At 42.4% G+C, this 20,313-nt stretch overlaps 2 protein-coding genes and 1 pseudogene across 4 annotated transcripts in view; 1 reads left to right on the top strand and 2 right to left on the bottom strand.

Moving 5' to 3' along the window:
- Positions 1-2,921: 2,921 nt before the first annotated feature.
- On the bottom strand, positions 2,922-10,381 carry LOC100672322 (TATA-binding protein-associated factor 2N-like; annotated as a pseudogene).
- C3H1orf162 (chromosome 3 C1orf162 homolog) lies at positions 8,395-15,189 on the top strand. 2 transcript variants are annotated; one of them, XM_023547466.2, is made up of 7 exons: positions 8,395-8,554; positions 10,921-11,064; positions 11,209-11,256; positions 12,065-12,140; positions 12,793-12,890; positions 13,415-13,464; positions 13,704-15,189. In XM_023547466.2, the coding sequence occupies exons 3-7, from the start codon at positions 11,220-11,222 to the stop codon at positions 13,842-13,844; spliced, it is 402 nt and encodes a 133-aa protein (XP_023403234.2). In that variant the 5' UTR covers positions 8,395-8,554; positions 10,921-11,064; positions 11,209-11,219; the 3' UTR covers positions 13,845-15,189. The 2 variants fall into 2 exon arrangements, with proteins under 2 accessions (XP_023403234.2, XP_010587871.2); XM_010589569.3 differs by having other exon boundaries at positions 8,396-8,554; positions 10,921-11,256.
- A 2,490-nt stretch (positions 15,190-17,679) lies between these two features.
- ADORA3 (adenosine A3 receptor) overlaps positions 17,680-20,313 on the bottom strand; it is a 31,514-nt gene continuing 28,880 nt past the window's right edge. For both annotated transcript variants that reach the window (XM_064282419.1, XM_023547468.2), the window contains one exon: positions 17,680-19,972. In XM_064282419.1, the coding sequence (XP_064138489.1) occupies positions 19,869-19,972 (104 nt within the window). In that variant the 3' untranslated portion in view covers positions 17,680-19,868. The remainder of the gene's footprint in view (positions 19,973-20,313) is intronic.

The raw sequence follows: 20,313 nt of genomic DNA, 5'->3' as shown, positions 1-20,313 counted from the left end.
AATGAAGCACAGGTAAACATCCTTCCGGCATTCTTTGCTTTCAGCCGGGATCCATCTGACATCAGCAATGATATCCCTGGTTCCACATCCTCATCTGAATCCAGCTTGAATTTCTGGCAGTTCCCCATTGATATAGTGCTGCAGCCGCTTTTGAATGATCTTCAGCAAAATTTTACTTGCGTGTGATATTAATGATACTGTTTAGTAATTTCCGCATTCATTTGGATCACCTTTCTTGGGAACAGGCATAAACATGGATCTCTTCCAGTCAGTTGGCCAGGTAGCTGTCTTCCAATTTTCTTGGCATAGATGAGTAAGCACTTCCAGCGCTGCATGAGTTTGTTGAAACATCTCAGTTGATATTCCATAAATTCCTGGAGTCTTGTTCTTCACCAATGCCTTCAGCACAGCTTGGACTTCCTCCCTCAGCACCATCAATTCCTACCTCTTGAAATGGTTGAATGTCAACTAATTATTTTTGGTATAACGACTCTGTGTATTCCTTCCATCTTCTTTTGATGCTTCCAGCATCGTTTAATATTTTCCCCATAGAATCCTCCACTATTGCAACTCAAGGCTTAAATTTTTTCTTCACTTCTTTCAGCTTGAGAAACGCTGAGCATGTTCTTCCCTTTTGGTTTTCTATCTCCACCTCTTTGCACATGTCGTTATAATACTTTACTTTGTCTTCTCGAGCCACCCTTTGAAATCTTCAGTTCTTTTACTTCGTCATTTCGTCCTTTTGCTTTAGCTGCTCGATGTTCAAGAGTAAGTTTCAGAGTCTCCTTTGACATCCATCTTGGTCTTTCCTTTCTTTCCTGTCTTTTCAATGACCTCTTGCTTTCTTCATGGATGATGTGCTTGATGTCATTCCACAACTTGTCTGGTCTTCGATCATTAGTGTTCAACGCGTCAGATCTATTCTTTAGATGGTCTCTAAATTCAGGTGGGATATACTCAAGGTTATATTTTGGCTCTCGTGGACTTGCTCTGATTTTCTTCAGTCTCAGCTTGAACGTGCATAGGAGCAATTGATGGTCTGTTCCACAGTCAGCCCCTGGCCTTGTTCTGACTGATGATGTTGAACTTTTCCATCGTCTCTTTTCACAGGTGTAGTCAATTTGATTCCTGTGTATTCCACCTGGCAAGGTTAGTCACCGTTTATTTTGGTAAAAAAAGGTATTTGCCATGAAGAAGTTGTTGGTGTTGCAAAATTCTATCATTTGATCTTCAGCATTATTTCTATCACCAAGGCTGTATTTTCCAACTATCGATCCTTCTTCGTTCCCAACTTTTGCATTCCAATCACCAGTAATTATCAATGCATCCTAATTGCAAGTTCTATCAAATTCAGACTGCAGAAGCTGATAAAAATCTTCAATTTCTTCATTTTTGGCCTTAGTGGTTCGTGCATAAATTTGCATGGTAGTTATATTAACTGGTCTTCCTTGTAGGCATATGAATATTATCCTATCACCGACAGCGTTGTACTTCAGGATAGATCTTGAAATGTTTTCTTTTTGACGATGAATGCAACACCATTCCTCTTCAAGTTGTCATTCCCGGCATAGTAAGACTATATGATTGTCCAGTTCAAAATGGCCAATACCAGTCCATTTCAGCTCACTAATGCCTAGGATATAGATGTTTGTGTGTTCCATTTTGTTTTTGATGGTTTCCAATTTTCCTAGGTTCATACTTCATACATTCCACCTTCCGATTATTAATGGATGTTTGCAGCTGTTTCTTCTCATTTTGAGTCATGCCACATCAGCAAATGAAGGTCCTGAAAGCTTTACCCCATCCACGTCATTAAGGTCGACTCTACTTTGAGGAGGCAGCTCTTCCGCAGTCGTCTTTTGAGTGCCTTCCAAACTGGGGGGCTCATCTTCCAGCACTATATCAGACAATGTTCTGCTGCTACTCATAAGGTTTTCACTGGCTAATGCTTTTCAGAAGTAGACTGCCGGGTCCTTCTTCCTAGTCTGTCTTAGTCTGGAAGTTCAGCTGAAACCTGTCCTCCATGGGTGACTCTGCTGGTATCTGAATGCCAGTGGTATAGCACCCAGCATCACAGCAACATGCAAGCCCCCACAGTATGACAAACTGGCAGACATGTGGGGGAATTCCGTTATAAGAAGAGGGAAATTTGGACACAGAGACACAGACATTGGGAAGAAGACCATGTGAAGGTGTTGCACAAGCCAAGCAATGCCAAGGATTGCTGGTAACCCCCAGAAACTAGGAAAGGGATATTGGACAGTTTCTTTCTCAGAACCTCCAGAAGGTACCAGGACTATTAACACCTTGCTTCTGAATTTCTAACCTTCAAAACTGTGAGAGAATAAAATTCTCTTGTTTTAAGCCACCCAGTTGGTGGTGATTTGTTAGGGACATAAATAACCAGCAAATCTAATGGTGCTCAAAGTGTCTGGGACTGATAGAGATGACATAAGGAGCCTCTAGCAAACCTTGATAGGAGAATCACAGCACAGAGCCCCAAGGATTTTAGAGCAATGCCATGACCTCTTCCGCAGATTCTCCTCTCAAAAAATAGCTCCTGGCTTCTTACTAACACCTGACCATTGAACTCAAAGTGACCATGCAATCTGAGCTACCCATCATGAATTGGGTGGGGTCTGATCTACAAAGCCATAAAGTGGGCGTACAGCAGCATCCGCTGTCAAGTGGAAGTGATATTATTTGTGAATGGGTTTAAGCAGTTTCTGACGGCAAATGTAAGTTGTATACATAAATGATTCAAATTCCTCTGGAGCCTATTTCTGCTGCATTGACACCACCCCCTCGGTCCATACCTGCGGCCACACAGAAGCGGCTTATAACTAGTTGGCTAAGGAACAAAACATTGAGATCTGATTTGCAGTTGATTCCACATGATATGTTGCTCCTACCTGGTGGTGGACTGTATTTCCGCTTAGCTAAGGACTTGCCCTCAAAATCAGTGAGGAAGTGAAATCTCTCAGTAATCTGACCTTGAGGCAAAAATCCTAAGAAAGCTAGTACCAAATTGAACCCAGCACAGATAAAAATGTATAATATATTATGACTAAGTGGAGATTATTCCAGGAAGGCAAGATTGATTTAACATTTGAGACCAATCAGTGTAATTCACTATATAAACAGAATAAAGAAGAAAAATCATACGATTGTCTCAGTAGATGTATTCATTTTAAAACTTACATGATAAAGCTCTTAGCAAACTAGGAAGTTTCTTAATTTAATAAAAATACAGCTGACATTATACTTAATGGTGAAATCTTGAAATACTGAAGTCAAATAAAGTTCATATAGGGTGCCCCATCATCTAGTCTCTTCCTTCCTCTCTACCTTCGTGAATTCCCCACTCCCACCTACTTAGTGCTGTTGTTGTGTACCAGTGCTATAGGACAGAGTAGAACGGCCCCATAGGGTTTCTTAAACTGTAATCTTTACAGAAACGGATCACCAGATCTTCTCTCCCTAGGAGCATAGGGGTGGGTTTGAGCTGCCAGCCTTTCGGTTAAGCAGCTGAGCTCTTAACCATTGTGCCACCAGGGCTCCTTCCCTTTTTGCTAAACCAACCCCTTGCTGTGGAATCAATAGCACAGAGTAAAACTGCCACATAGGGTTTCCAAGGAGCGGCTGGTGGATTCAAACTGCTGACCTTTTGATTAGCAGCCGAGCTCTTAACCATTGTGCCACCAGGGCTTCTCCCTTTGTGCTAGCCATGGTGAAATACTTGCAGTTCCTGCAATGTGCGAAGAATGACAAAGCATGCCTTTACTCATGCAGTCCCTCTGCCTTAAATACTCTTCCTCCTTCTGTCTGCCTAGAAAACTTGATTCATCTTTTAACACTCAACCCAGACATCATCTCCACTATGACACTTTTCTTGACACTCACTCTCACTCCTTATTGTGTAAACTGACCCCTTTTTCTTTTACGCCCCGTTCCATTCTATACAGGTGCCTGACATAGTGCTACAGCATTTCATTATACTATGTGTGTGCTTGGCCAGGCTGGAACATAGTTTTATAGATGAATGAAGATGCCTCTCTACAAGACTGCAAATCCCTAAAGTCAAGGACTGTGTCTTACTCACCATTGTCTGCCCGAAACTTAGCTGAGTGTTTAGGACATAGTAGTTGCTCAATAAATATCTGATTGACTAATTAATCCTGTCTCTGAGTCTCGAACTGCCTCTGTTTTCTTCTCTGGCTTTTCTTCCTCCTTCTCACCTTTGATGAAGACTTTATCAGGTTCTTTGACTCCCACTCTCATTGTCCCCCCACCCCGACACACACACAAAACAAGCAGCCTTTATTGCAGTATAACAAAACACTTTCCAATTCAGCAACATTTTACAATGCACTCAGCTTCAAGGGTTGGGAAGGAGAGCTTTAAAAGGGGAAATTTCAGTGGACATTTCTAAAAGCAAAAAACTGTCCCAGCCCTCCCACCCAAATAAACATCCAAATATCACTTAATTTTATTGCCCAAGAAGAGGCTGCAAGGAAAACAGCAGGCAAAACTCTGGCAATTTCAGTACAGATCATGCCAGAGACAAAGGAGCATTCAAAGCAGTCGTCAGTATGGCGGGTTGTGCTGATTATTTCTGTAGTTGTTTCTTCCTCCCATTTTGTGTCCATAGCCACCTAGGTCCCCTCCATAGCCCCACCACTTCTGTTTCTTCTATAGCCCCCACCAAGGTCTCCACCACAGCCACCACCAAGGTCTTCCCCATAAGCACCCCCAACACCCACTTCGGTCTCCATCGTAGCCTCCTCAGTCTCCGCCACAACTACCTCCTTGATCTCCGCCACAGCCGCTTCCTTTGTCCACACCATAGCCACCCCCACTTCTGTCTCCACCACAGCCACCCCACTTCTATCTCCTACGTAGCCACCGCTGACACTTCTTTCTCCACCATATCTGGCCCCACTTCTGTCTCCACTGTAGCTGTCTCGGTCTCTACCTCTGCCCCCACGGCCTCTGTAGCCCCTCTCTCCATCATAGCCTCTCCCCCGGCAATCTCCTCCTGAGGGAGGAGGCTCCTCTGGTCTGGGTTCATGGCACTCATGCAGGAATCCCTTTGAGCAAAGTTCTTATTTCTACATGATGGATTAGGGCAAACCCAGTCCCCATTTTGGGAGCCTCTACCTCTCCCCTGAAAGCCTCCACAACCTCTGTACTCTCCACGCCTTGCCATTCACCTCCACTTCCACCTCCTCTCATGAATTCAGGTCTTCTGGTGGCAAAGGACACTTTAGTGATGTTGCAGGGAATTCTTTTCCATCAAACCAGTCAATGGCTGCCTTAGCTGAAGGCAGGCCACCAAACGACACTGTCACCTCCCCTTTTGGCTTCCCCATGTCCTTGTCTATGTAAAGACTTATCACTGGTTTTCCAGTCTTCTTATTTGTCTTGATAACTTCTATTTGCTTAAAGAATCCCCCCACTCGATCAGTAAACACACCCTCCCCAAGTCTTTGCGCAAAGATTGTGTTGTTATCTGAATTATGAGATTCTGAATCAGCATCTGTTCTGGCTACGTAATCCCTGTGACCACCGAAATTTTTGAAGCTGCCACAGTAACCACCACTTGATCCTGTCATAGGAACCCTCCCATCCTTCTCATATCCCCCACGGCCCCACGGCCTCTACCTTCTCCCTGTGACCCACCATATCCTCCATTATCTTCTCTATACCTACTCATATCAAGACAGTCGTGTGTGGTGGCTGTAATTTTCCCTTTGGGAATGATAGGACTGCTGGTTTTGATTATAGGACTCATGCTGTGGGTCATAATCTGGCTGCTCATCATACGAGCCTTGACGTTGATCACAGCCTGACTGCTAGTCCTATGAATCTTGTTGACCATAGCCCGATTGGCCACATGAAGACGCTTTTCCACCTTGGCCTCCTGGTGATTCCGTGTTTAGCTGTTCCCGGTTATTATAAGATTGCTGGCCGTAAGAACTCTGCTTTTGATTCTTATAATCAACGTAGGACTACGAATAACCTGACTGGCTTTGTCCATAACTGGAGTAGCTGCCATAGTTCTGTCTATATGAGGAATCAGTCATTTGCCCATAGCCAGAATAGCTTTGTGGTGCTTGTCCATAGCCTTGGTTGCTTTGATTTCCATAGGAAGAATAACTTTGCTGCTCACCCCCAGACTGACTGTAACTTCCAGAATCCGACATGACTAATGGCTGTGGCTAACAGCCCCCAAAGCCCACCAAGAAAAAGGAATAAGAGAGCCAGGCAGTGCAGCTTCTGGAGCTGTACTGAGGGAGGGTTTTTGACTTTTCATTCTCCCTCGTTTTTGCTATGAATTCCGGTGATACAAGCAATTTGTGCTCGTCTGCTAACCTAAAGGTTGACGGTTTGAACCCACCTAGTGGCTCCTCAGGAGAAAGGCCTGGTGATCTGCTTCCATAAGGATTACAGCCAAAAAACAAAACAAAACAAAACACCCTATGGAGCATTTCAACTTTGTAACACATGGGGTCGTCATGAGTGAGAACTGACTTGATGGTAACAGGTTTGGTTTTGGCTTGGTTTTTGTTACCACTCTCCTGAATATCTCTCACATCCATTCACATATCTCTCCCCCACCTCTCTACTGCTACCACACTAGTCCAGGTTACAACTGGATCTGTACAGTAATCACTTTACCATTCTATACATATTTATTCTGACTGCCTTCCAATCTTATCCCCCCCATCCCAGTTTTAGTGATGGTTTCAGAATGCAAATCTGATCATGTCCCCCCTGATATATTCATAGAGAGAGAGAGACCAATTGCCATCCAGTCGACCCCACCTCATAGTGACCCTGACTCATGGCAACCCCATGTGTGTCAGAGTAGAACTGTGCTCCAATGGTTTTCGATAGCTGATTTTTTTGGAAGTAGACCGTCAGGCCTTTCTTCCAAGGCACCTGGGTTGACTCGAACCTCCAACCTTTTGGTTATCAGCTGAGTGTGTTAACCATTTACACCACCCAGGGACTTATTCTCCCATTGTTTACCCTCAGACAGAGCACTCTGTTTCTTTCAAGATCTTTTACACAATTCATAATAAAGCTATTGTTTACTCTTTATTATTTCTCTCCTCAATTAGGCAGTTGGCTCCATGGGACAAGAAATGTTTCTGCCTTGCTCTCTGAAATAGCCACATTGCCAAGCACACTGTCTGGTCCATAGCATTTATTTAATGAATATATCTACTAGTATTATTTTATGAATAAATGTTTATTTATAAATAAATGATTCACTTTGCACTTGAAGGGAACTTAACACTTTTAACACAGAAGTCTGCACAGCTAGCACTTATGTCTTGCACTGTTTGCTTTTCATTTTCCTTTATCAGTCTCATCTTCCTGGTTAGAATAGATGAGATTGTAAGACTCTTGATGACAATGACCATGTCATACTGCTGTGACATCCACAATGTCTGGCAGGGCGGTTAAAGTAAATAAACAAATGCTTAGATATCGGGACTGGACTACTGGACATAAAGGCTGAGAACCATAGTCTCAGGGGGGTGTCTAGGTCAATTGGCAAAACACAATTCATAAGATAATGTTCTATATCCTACCCTGGTGAGTAGTGTCTGGGGTCTTAAAAGCCTGCAAGCGTCCATCTAAGAAGCAACTATTGGCCTCTTCCCACCTGGAACAAAGGAGAATGAAGAAAACTGAAGACACAATGAAGCAATTAGTCCAAAGGACTAATGGCCTGCATGAACCACAGCCTCCTCTAACCTGAGACCAGGACTAGATGGTTCCCAGCTACCGCTACTGACTACTTGGACCAGGATCACAATGGAATGGGTAAAAATGTAGAATAAAATTCAAAAAAAAAAAAACTGAACTTACTGGTCTGAGAGAGGCTGGTGGAATCCCTGAGACCACGGCCCTAAAATAACCTTATAACTTGAAACTAAAAACACTCCCAGAATCCACCTTTTAGCCAAATAATAGTTGGGACTATAAAATAAACAATAACATCCGTGAAGAGCGTAATCCTTAGAACAGTCGACCGTATGAGACCAAAAGTGCAGCATTTGCCCAAAACCAAAGATGAGAAGACAGGGAGAGACAGGGAAACCAGACTAACAGAAACAGGGAGCCCAGGAAGGAAATGGGGAGAGTGCTGACACATTGCAGGGATTGCAACCAAAGTCATGAAACAATTTGTGTATGAATCATTGGTTGGGAAGTTAATATGCTATGTAAACTTTCACCTAAAGCACAATAAAAAAAATTTTTTTTTTTAAGAAACTTGGTTTCTCCCCTTGTGCCCGGCAATCACGTGTCAAAAGATACGAATGAAACTCTCTGGTTATGAGATTTAAAAAAAAAGAATGACGTTGGTCTCAAAGAGGAAGTCTACCTCTGACCTATCAGTCTTTGCAACACATAGGTTGATGGCTGCAGTAGCAGTAATCTTTCTTTCGTCATTTCTGAAAAATAGGAGTAGTAACGGAGCAAGTGAACAGTTCTGTTTTAGAAAATTGCGTCTTGTGACTGGACTTTTTCTTCAAAGGTAAATGTATTTATTATATGCTTTTAATCCAGATGAAATAGTCATTCCCCAAAAGAAAATGCCATCCAATTGTTGTGGTTTTGTGTTTTTTTCTTTTAACTTTATTTGGTGGGTAAGCGTTGTGTTTGAGTGGCTGCATTAGTTGGTAGATTTTATGGCAATCCGAAATTCTCTAGTGCTGGGCAGATCATGAAAAAGCGTATACAGCACTGTTGCTGTTTTAATTTATGCCTCTGTCAAACGTTTTGGATTGTTGTTTTCCAAAGGAAATATGTTTTCTGCTTTTCTTGGCCTGGTTTTGTAAGTAGCTATTTCCTTCTGGCGTTGTGTGATGGTTTTGTCACTCTGGGTGGGGTGGCCTAACTTATTTTAAAGTAAAATTGCTTTGGGAAGGTTGTAGATTCAGAGCCACTCACATGAAGGCAGGATTCTATAGAAGCCTACGGCCCTCCCCTCTCCCATCTTCCCGATGGTAGGGTCTAGGGTAAGTTAGTACTCAGTACAAACATATTTCGTCATGCTAAAGATACTATATCAATACTTTATGGTGCTCTGCAAAGAGAACTTTCAACGGAGAAATCAGAAAAGAAGCAAAAAAGGTGCTTGAAAAATCCTTGCCACTGTCAGTTCTGTTGTGGTCTGCACACTTCCTATTATCATGGCTCTAACTGCTCACGAAACTTACCTGTTGGCATCTCGTTCTCTGCTTAGATTCTGCGATCTGAAAGTGTTTTGTCAAGTGTAAGGTACTTGATAATGTTACTATCGCTGCTGCTGTAACTGGTACGTGACAAAGAGATGTCCTTCACCCAACCTACCCCATGTCCATGGGCTTGGAAATTGATTAACTTTTGAGAGCTGAACAATTAAAGCACATAAACAATTGATGACATCGGTTGTCTACATAAATTACCTTAAAACAGCAGAAATCGCAGACCTTGAAATTTTTTATTATGGGCTTGCCTGAATATGAAGTAAATAATCAGGGATGCAAACAAAATTCTATGCAGAAAAATATTCCCTTCATTTTTATTTATTTAACTTAAAGTTGGGAACAACTGATTTCAACAAGCAGGAAACTGGTTAAGCAAGTTATAGTACATAGATGTAACAGAAAGGTCTATCACCATTAACCATGTTTATAAGAAGTTTTTAGTGGCATGGAGAAAGGCTTATAAAAAGTTTAATTAAAAAAAAAAAAGCGGAGGCTATAACCTCAAGGAGGTTTAAAAAAAGAAAATGAATGAAAATACAACTAAAAGGAAATAAACCAAAATGTTAACAATGGATAGTGGGAGTTTGGATGATTGTACTTTCCTGCTTTTTTATACTTTTAGTACCAAGACAAAATTAAAAGGAGAAAATACAAAAGGCTTAGCAAAATAAATAAAACCATAGCCTAAACAAGGATACTGGCGTACTTGAAAAGACAATATGTGAACAGAAAAAAAGCATCCTATGGAGCTTAGAGGAAGTTTGTCAAAGTTTGCTCTGCGCTGCCAGGAAGAGTGAAGTGTGAGACACTCTGTATTAAAGTCATCCATTCAGTCCCTAGGTGGCAGTGGCGTCACTAGGGTTGGTGTCACCCAGTGCAGTAACTCACTTGTAGCTAAAACGCCAGAGAATTTGACCAAATCAGCAACTGTATAAGCATTAAAAAAAAAATAAGCCAGAGAATTTGACCAAATCAGCAACTGTATAAGCATTAAAAAAAAAATAAACCCACTGCCGGCGAGTCGATTCATAGCGACCCAGCAGCAACAAAAACAACAGTTCCAGCTTGTTACCAGTGCAGACGAAATCATGCGATTCAAGGCGTCATTTTAATTGGTGATAATGACACCTCTGATGAGATCCAATTAGAAGGTTCAAAAAGTAAATTACCATAGAGTTTTAGACTTGTAGGTATATTAATACGTGTATGCTGGGCTTACCCCCCGCCAAAAAAAAATTTGTTCTTATAAGTAACTACAGAGATATTTTTATAAAAAATAAAAAATTTCTGCTCAAACACTGTACCCTCTAGTGACGCCACTGCTAGGTGCTACAAATGGTTTGCGCTCAACTGCTAACCTAAAGATTGGCGGTTCAAACCCACCCAGGATACTGTGGAAGAAAAGTCCTGGTATTCTTCTGTTAAGATTACAGCCAAGAAAGCCCTATGGAGCAGTTCTACTCTGTAACACATGGGGTCTCCATAAGTTGGAATTAACTCAATGGCAACTATCAATAAAATCATCCATTCATCTTTTCCCATACTTAAATAAATGCCTACCAAGAAAAATTGTGGTTATTATTTGGCTTTCTTATAGATGTTTTCATAGCTAGAATACACTGGTTGCAATATGTTTCTTATGTCATTCCAGTTTATACACCAATCTCCTGTGAGTTTAGTTGGTGAGAATCAGTTCTGGAGAGATTGATCAATTTGTGGTGGCCGACCAGTTCACATTTTCGGACCTGCGAAGCCGAGGACCATCTGCTGAGCTGCAGTAACGACGCCATGTAAAGTCTGTGACCATTGGCTTCATTAGAAGAACATTGTCGACTTGGCTCTCCTTGTTACCCTTTCTATATTAATATCACAGCCTCAGATTTGGCCTCGCATGCCTCTCTTTTCTGAGTTTTCTAAGAGATAGCTTTTTTATTCTCAGGGGAAGACAGTATGGGAGGAGGTTCCTCCAAATCTGAACACAGCCATGGTGAGTTCATGAGAGGAACCATTACCTGCCTCACGGCTGACTTGCAATGAACTAGAATAACTGGAAATGGTGTGGAAGGGTTGTAATGGGGCAGCATTGACTAGTGCATTTCTGACGCCGGAGAATCAGATTTTACTATGATGCAGAATCTAATGCCAGGAGGAGTGAAAAGAGGAGCCAGAGAGAACCATGTGGACCTCCAAGCTTGAGTGAAGGACTCCTTCAGTGCTTGACTGTATGCCAGATGAATAGTTTAGGAGAATTGAATTCATTCTCCTTGCTGCTGTCCTGGTTGAGGTGTTGGCATTTGGAAAACTCACTATGGCTGCCTTTGGCCAGGCAGTTTAATAGCTGCCCTGCTGACAAACAAGCAAACAGAAAAAGGTAGCAATTTCCATGGTCAAAATGACTTTGGGAACCGCTAGTCCTGGAGTTCACTTTGGTTCTCCATACCCAAGCTCATGATTCTCTGCTTAGGTCAGAGGGGGCATCTCTCAATGGGTTCCCATAAAAATCTTTGAGGAGGGAGAGACATGAAGTGTTTAAGTTTACCAAAGGGACATGTGGCTGCCAAATACTAGGCTCTTACTGCTTTCATTTGTGTAGGTGATTTCTTAAGTCCTAGTTCAAATTTTTATTTTAAAGGAGCCAGGAATTAAGAAATAATATTCTCCCTTCTTTAGAGTGGCAGCCCTGTCCTAAATCTTCGCTGATTGCTTGGGTAGGATGAGGCATCCGTGGACACTTAAACTGGAAGGATTCCATGAGAAGTGGCAGACACACTAATGCCTTTCGTGTTCTCTTGCAGGCCAAAAAGACACCCTCCCCACAGAGGAGGAGGCCACAGAGGTTATTTCTGCACCCTGCCCTACTGCCAGCCCCAAGTAAATAAGCATTCTCCCACCCATTTCATCTTCTACCACATGGCATTGATTCTGGGCTGAGAGCTTTGGCTTGGGAACCTGGGGTGGAGGTCTATGGAGAATAGACTAGAAACAAACAACTAAATATGGTTTTTGACCTTAGGGTTATGGTTCTCTGAGCTTCAGGAGGTCCCTGGGTTGCACAGGTGGTTTGTGCTCAACTACCCGCCTAAAGGCCAGCAGTTGCTACCCACCCAGAGGCTCTGCAGAAGAAAGGCCTGGTGATCTTCTTCAGTAAAGATTACAGCCAAGAAAACCCTGTGGAGCAGTTCTACTCTGTAACACACAGGGTTGCCATGAGTTGGAATTGACTCAAAAGCAGCGGGTTTGGTTAGAGCTTTAGGAGACCCATGAGTTGCATAAATGTACTGTGTGTGTGGACCTATGAATATTTTGGGGAGAAGAGAGTTCACAGCTTTCATTGCATTCTCAAAACGATGCAGAACTTGAAAATAAAAAGTTGAAAACCAGTGGGTGGGCGTGAAAGTCAGCCAGTAAGTGTAAAAGCCGTTCCAGGGGTTTGCCCATAGGTGGGAGAAGTTATACTCTGGCCTTTAGGAAAGGCCTTCAAAAAGCTCAGCAGCTCATCTGCTCCCTTTCTTTCCCAAAACAGCAAAGAGATTTATTTGATTTTGGCCTTTTTTGCTGGGGTTCTACTAACACTGATGCTAATGGCCTTTATCTTCCTCATCATAAAGAGCTACAGAAAACGTAAGTGGTCTCCAAGAGATGGGACAGAACTTCTTTCTCTGCCATTAAAAATAGAGTTAACTAAGAGTGAATAGGAGCCCCTAGGTGGTGGGTGGTTCAAACAGTTAATGTGCTTGGCTGTTAACCAGAAGGTGGAAAGTTTGAGTTCACCCAGGAGGTGCCTCAGAAGAAAGGCTTGGTGATTTACTTCTGAAAAATCAGCCATTGAAAATCCTATGGAGCACAGTTCTACTCTGACACACGTGGGGTGGCCATGAGCCAGAATTAACTCAACATGACAGCCCCTGGTTTTGGTTATGAGTGAATCAGAGGCAGGAATGGGGAGTGGGCAGAATAAAACCTGCTTAGCCCACCTTCTCTGCAGACCCAGACCTCAAATTCCTTCACCTCACCCTCCACCTTTCCCACCTCCAACACCTCCGCCCTGCCTCTATGCTTTGCACCCAAGATTGAGGGGAGAGGCTTCTCATCCCTCCAGACCCCACTGATGGGACTTGTCCCTCTCTTTCCTCGCCCTATGGCAGGTCGCTCCAGTCCCCGGGGTCTGGATCCTCACTCAGATCCTCCAACTAAGGTAAGGTGACCATGCTGTTTCCAGGATACTGGAGGCCTGCTGCCACTAGAATTTTCCCTGATACTCTTCATTATTGATTACACTGGCAGCATGCTTTCTGGACCCTGGGCAAGTGACTCTTTGGGTTTCCTCTGACCCTCTAGACCAGCGCTTTCCAAACCTCAATTTGTTTCTAAAGAGAGTCTCAAGACCTTGCTCCAAACTCAACTCACTCATTCCTCCCTTTTCTTCCTCTGCAGCTGTCAGCCATCCCAGAGGAGTCACTTACCTATGCCAGCATGTCTTTCAAAACTTCAGAAGCAAAGAGCAATCACTTGACTGAAAACTGTTGTACAGATGTGGACCCCGTTGTCTATGCTCCAATTAAAGTGGCAAACTAGCCCTGCCTTTCCAGTGAGGCAGGCATCCAGTTCCTCTCATTTCAGTGCCATCACTGTATGTTGCTTTCCCTTATTAAAAATTTTAGACCACAACCTGAGTGGAACTGCAGTCAAAGTTGTTTGGGTATGATCTGGTGATATTACTCAGCAATTTGGAAGACCAGTGTTCAGTCTTTTTCTAGGCCAGAGAAAAGATTACTGACTTTCCCACTTGGACCTACAGCCTGTTGAATCTTTTGAGGGCCGAGACTACCTCCCTCATATCCTTCCAAGTGTATAGCACAGAGCTCAGTGTACAGAGTATTCACTAGGCATTATGATCAACTTTGAGGAGCCAGCAAAGTGAGCTGTCTATCAAGGATCTCAAATAACAAGTTCAAGGATCTCAATGAACCTTCTGCAATGTTGGCTCCTTCTTCTTCATTCGTTTGTCTGTCTCCATGACCTTCTCCAGAGGTCATAAAAGACTGATAGACAGGTGATGGTACCCTGGAACAAGCTCAGCATTGATTGGGATACAGGTTTCAAACTCAGGCACTAACCAGATGCATTAATGTGGGCAAGTTTGTTAACCTTTTTAAGCCTCATTACTTTCATCTTGAAAACAGGGCTAATAACACCTTTCTCTTAGAATTAGTGTGGGGGTTAAATGAGATATCATATGCATAAGCACTGTATACATCCCAGAGCTCTATATAAACATGAGGTTCCTATTCCTGGGTGGTATGAATGGTTAACATGCTTGACTACTAACCAAAAGTTTAGAGGGTTGAATCCACCACCCACAGGTGTCTCAGAGAAAAAGTCTGGCTATCTAGCTCCAAAAAAATCAGCCACTGAAGCCCTATGTAGTACAGCTCTACTCATTGAGGAATACAATCCTAATGACACACACGTGGTCAGCCATAAGTGTTGACGCAACAGCAACTGGTTGGTGTTGTGTAAAACCAAAACCAAACCAAACCCAGTGCCATCAAGTCAATTATGACTCATAGCAACCCTATAGGACAGAGTAGAACTGCCCCATACAGTTTCCAAGGAGCACCTGGCAGATTCGAACTGCCGACCCTTTGGTTAGCAGCCATAGCACTTAACCACTACGTCACCAGGGTTTCTGTATTTGTAGATTTCTACCTCCTTGCTATAGCATAAGTTATATGCATAACAACATTATGTGGGAACTAAAGATTAATTTAAACATTAATCCCCAAAAATCCCAATAGACAATCCCAATGAGATTATTTTTAACTAGATAAGCTTACTCTGAAATTCTTATGTAAACAATAAGAAAGAAAATCCAGGAAAACTCTTTAAAAAAAAAAAAAAGTCATGTGGGATGGCTAGCCTTGACAGCTAACTAAAAGTACTGTTTTATTAACTATGATTAATTAAAACTATATGATAATAGCAGATGAATAAGTAAATCAATGGAATAGAATTTTTAAAAAATAGACCAAAATGCATAAGGAAATTTAGAGTATTTTGAAGATGGCATATCATGTTACTTGGGAGAAAATGGTATTGTGAAAAACAGGTAGATAAAAATAAAATAAAATCCATGCAAATCACTTTTGATATCAAAGTAAAAAAAACACCAAGCACTTTTTTAAAAATACGAGACTTTAAAAACTAATCTCAGAGTGGATCAGGCTTTTGAATGTTTGACACAAAGCCCAGACTTTGGAAAAGATGAACTTGACTTATAAAATACCATTTAAAAAGTCAAAAGACAAATTATAAGCTTGGAGAACATTCGCAAGACATCTCTTGGAAAAAGGGCTAACTTTCTTAATATGTAAAGAGCTCCCATAAAAAAAAAAAAATCAACAACCAATGGGAAAAAAAAAATCAACAACCAGTATGAAAAAAGGACATATTATAAGGTTGGGCAATCATAGAAAAGAAAATCTAAATGGTTCTTAAACATATGAAAAACCCAAACAAACCCATTGCCGCCAAGTCAATTCCAACTCATAGCAAACCTACAGGACAGAGTAGAACTGCCCCATAGGGTTTCCAAGAAGTGGCTGGTGGTTTCAAACCGCCAACCTTTTGGTTAGTAGCCAAATGTTTAACCACTGTGCCACCAGGGCTCCAAACATATAAAAAGACACCCAAATTCAAGAGAAATGCTAATTCAAACTACAATTAGGTAATATTTTTTCATCAATATCAATAAGATGAGCAAAATTCAAAACATTTGCTGTGTGGGCCAGATTGTGGGGAACCAAGACACACATATACTTCTGGTGAGAGAGTAAATTGATACAACTACTATGGAAAGCAATTTGGCAATCACTAACAACATTTTTAAAGTCTAAGAATTTATCCTACTTATTTTTTTTTAAGATATGGGAAATCAACTATGTAATTTTAATTGCAGCATTAATCAAGTTGGCTAGCACTTACTTCAGCTTATTATAATCTAGACATTATTCTAAGTGCTTGGCAAGTATTGCTGCATTAAATCCTCACAAAACACTATGAGGTTACAATTATTATTATTCACATTTTATAGACATGGAAATGGAGGCACAGACAGGTTCAATAACTTGTCCCAATTTGCATCGCTAGTAAACAGAGGCACTGGGGCTCAAACCCAAGTAGGCTGGCTCCAGAGTTTGCCCTTATCCATTAGGCTCAGTTCTCTGTAATGGTGAAAGACTGAAAAAACCCTCAATGCTCATGAAAGGGCACTGGTGAAAGGAGTACAAGGCAGCTGTTACAGAGAATGAGGCCGTTCTCTCTGCTCTAATAAGGAAAGATCTCCAAGATACATTGTTAAACGAAAAGTGCAAGTGCAAGCTGACAAACAGAATTTTGAATTCACTCCAATCATGTAGGGTATCCACATATTGTGTATATTTATTATCTCTCTGGGAGAAAACACGAGTAAACTAGTCATAGCGATTGACCTGGGGAGAGGAATTTGGTAACTGAGGGACAGGGATGGGAAAGAGGCATGCTTTCCCTTAAAAAATCTTTTGGTATCTTTTGAAGTTGTTCATTTTACCATGGTGAGGGTCTTCAAGGGGGCTTTTCTTCCCCATCTGAATTCCGAATCAACAAAGAAACAAGACAAAGGGCTCAGCAGCAGATAGGGACCAAAATATCTTTATTACTAATATGGTCGATACTGAAGAATATGGTTTATAGAGTAGCTGCAGAGAAGTTGAACTTCAGAATATTGAACCCTGCAACTGACAGAGCTGGACCAGAAAAGCCCCAGTACACCCACAACCAATCCAGTAGTTCAGCCTGCACCCAGGAGTTGAAGAAGAGATCATGTGCTCTTTGAAAGCTGCTCGCAACCAACAGAGAAAAAAAGGAAGAGGAAGGGGCGGGGTACGTATGTCCAGTTCCTACTTCCAGGCTCACATATCCAACAGGTGACTCCACCTCCCACAGGGAGCCATGGAGGAGCGCAAACCTAATGGAGCTCTGTCCACAGGGAAGGAAGTGGGGGAGAAGCAGCCTCCACAAATCTCTTGCAAAAGTATATTCAATAATATTTTACAAAATTAAAACAAGGAAGCTGAAGTCCAAGGAGATGAAATAATTTACCCAATGTTACCTAGCTTGCAAGTGGCCGATCTAAAATTTAAAATGAGTCCTCTGACTTCAAATTCTTTGCATCTTGGTGCCATGCCAAGATGCCACATAGCACTCCCTGAGGTTTATTGTAACCTAGGCACTGTTCTAAGTGTTCGGCATGTATTATGGCAGTAAATCCTCACAAAACACTATGAGTTACAATTATTATTATTCTCATTTTATAGATAAGTAGCAATAAGTAAGAGCCTTGGTGGCACAGTGGTTAAGTGCTTGGCTGCTAACTGAGAGGTCTGTGGCTTGAACCCACCAGCTGCTCCACGGGAGAAAGATGTGACAATCTGCTTCCATAAAGATTACAGCCTTAGAAACCCTATGGGGCAGTTCCTCTCTGTCCTATAGGGTTGCTATGAGTTGGAATCGATTCAACAGCACACAACATATAGTGGGAGCGAGGCCAGGGAGGTAAAGTCAGGCAACATGATCAAGAGAGAGTGTTCATTCTGGAGAGAGAGCAACTACTCCTGGCAGCTGGCTTTTGAGGGAGAAGACTGTGGACTCAGGGTTTGATAAAGGAGTAGGCCTCTGTGGGTGCAAAATGGTCTAGGAGAAAGAACCACTTAGGGAAATGATCTGTCCTGTACAGCAGCCAGACCCACGGGGACAGTAGAGACCAAGACATAGTCTTCTCTCATTAGCTGACTATAGAAAGCACACAGGAAGTTCTCCCCACGTTCCCAGCCACTGGGCTGACCTCAAACAATTCTGCCAACCCTGAAGCAAGGAGCCACACCAGCTCATTTTAGAGCCAGTGCCTTATAACACAGCTGGAGGAGCAGGGTTAAGCATTGTCCTACATTCATCCACTTGTAAATGGAATATCAAATTAATTGCTCTTCCCTCTGTGTTCTTGAAGCTTTTCATTTTTGACAGTACAGCCCTAGACCATGTCTGGCTTTTTGTTTCCTTATCATGAGAACTAGTATGCAACCAGCCTTGCTGGAGGACAACTTGAGTCATTAAATAACCGACCACAGATTCAAAAGATCTTTGCAGGTTAAGGGGAGAAAATAGGCTTTTGGATCATGGAATCAGAATAAACCTGTAGGAGTCTCAAGAGAAACAGTTGTCCGTATAGGGTGAGTGGAAATCTTCTAAGACATCTATAGACGTCTTCATCTGTCATGTAAGACTGATGGCTGCCATCTTGCCTTGTGTAGTAGAATGTCTTAACAGAGCCTAAATTGGGTTTCTATTTGCAGAACTGGTTGGCTAGTGACTCCTTTAATGTGTGTTCATCACTTGACCACAGGGGATGGGTTGGGGTTTTGTGGCTAAGGGGAATGAGAGCAGTTTTAATCTTCGATCTGCAATGCTGGGAGGGGGGCAGTATAAAAACATGAAGGCTAGGAGGAATGGAATGGTATCCAGACCCATATCCCTTCCCATCAGGCTGCTGAGTAGCACTGAGTTCCCAACCTATGGAGAGAGGATTAGGGTGGAAGCTGACGGAACTGTTTTCACAAAACGCTTTGTGAGACTCTGGAGATAAGTGTGCAGCACACATGTGGAATTGTGTCCACAGCCAATCTCCCTGTCCCAGCCCTGGTTCAGACCACAGGGCCCCTTGAGTGTTCTGAGGGCTGAGGCTGGCCAGTACCCCATTAGAAGAGACCATGGCACCGAGACTAACAAGGTTCTCATGATGGCAGCAGAGGCAGTAGTGGAGAACCCCCTAAGACTCCCAGAAATAGCAGGAGAAACACTGTATGGGAAGAGAGGGTGCATACACGTAGGTGGAGGCCAAGAGCTATGGTCATTAATAGCATTAATGATGATGGAACCTCACTTGCACCCAAAGGCTGCATATGTCTCTATCTTGATTTCCGTTTCCAGATTTGCGTGAATATCTTACTTAAGTTATCATTCCTTGGTTTCTCATTGATGAAAATCAGCCTCTGTTCAGTCTGGTGGCATTTTCCCATAAAGGATATGACTAATGGTCCATAGCCTTTTCACCCAAACAGCCTGAGAATGACTGTTTTAATCTAAATTTCTTTGGGTAGGACAGCATTTGACACCAATTCAGAACTGAGTTGAAATATTATGCTTTTAAAGAAACTTTTTCCAGAAATACTTTTCCCATGATATGCCGAGAGAAGTTAGTCATACCTTGAAGTTCATTCAGCACTGGCCAGGACTTTATTGGCTAACAAATGAAATACAAGGGCTCTCTTGTCCCCCAACCCCGATTCTACACCTCCTCCTCACTTCTGGCCAATCAAATGCATGAGAACTAAGATCTTGAGATGTTACCTGACTGTAGCCATTACGGCTGTTCTGGCAACACAGTTCACCTTACCTAACTGCAAATGATTGCCAGCAAGCTTGCAGAGAACCTTCAGAACACCTGTGAGATCAGAATCAGTCCCAGAGATCTGGACCAGTTGCCATGGTGATCCTATCGTAGCATCACTTTATGAACAAAATAAAAGAAATCTTCAGGCACATCTGTTCAGGAAGAGCCATTTCCTTGGGAGTCAGGAGACTTGAGAGGAGCTTCAAAGGGTTGCCTACTTTGTTGAGGAATAGAAAAGGACAATTGAGTTGAGATCTATCACCTACCTCTGCCTAGTGTTTCTGCAGCAAAAGTTGCATACTCAGTCACCAGGGCTTCATGGGAACTAAACACCAAAGTTTATTTTTTAGGGCTGAAATCAGATGTCATTACTGATCAGTCAACAGGAAAATTTGGAACACTGGGCTTGCATTGGAGCCCTGGTGGCACAGCGGTTAAGAGCTTAGCTGCTAACCAAAAGGTCGACAGTTCAAATCCACCAGCCCTATGGAGTTCCAATCCTTGGATGCTCTATGGGGCAGCTCTACTCTGTTGTATAGGGTCACTATGAGTCAGAAT

Source organism: Loxodonta africana, chromosome 3, assembly GCF_030014295.1.
Source record: "Loxodonta africana isolate mLoxAfr1 chromosome 3, mLoxAfr1.hap2, whole genome shotgun sequence".
Taxonomy (NCBI): Eukaryota; Metazoa; Chordata; class Mammalia; order Proboscidea; family Elephantidae; genus Loxodonta; species Loxodonta africana.
This window is presented reverse-complemented; position numbering and strand designations above follow the sequence as displayed.

What these genes read in the sequence shown, in the direction of transcription:
- C3H1orf162 (XM_023547466.2), top strand. Translation starts at nt 11,220, where the DNA reads ATGGGAGGAGGTTCCTCCAAATCTGAACACAGCCATG. An exon ending in TGCCCTACTGCCAGCCCCAA is followed by an intron (nt 12,141 to 12,792) that starts GTAAATAAGCAT and finishes TTCCCAAAACAG; the next exon opens with CAAAGAGATTTATTTGATTT. An exon ending in ACTCAGATCCTCCAACTAAG is followed by an intron (nt 13,465 to 13,703) that starts GTAAGGTGACCA and finishes CTTCCTCTGCAG; the next exon opens with CTGTCAGCCATCCCAGAGGA.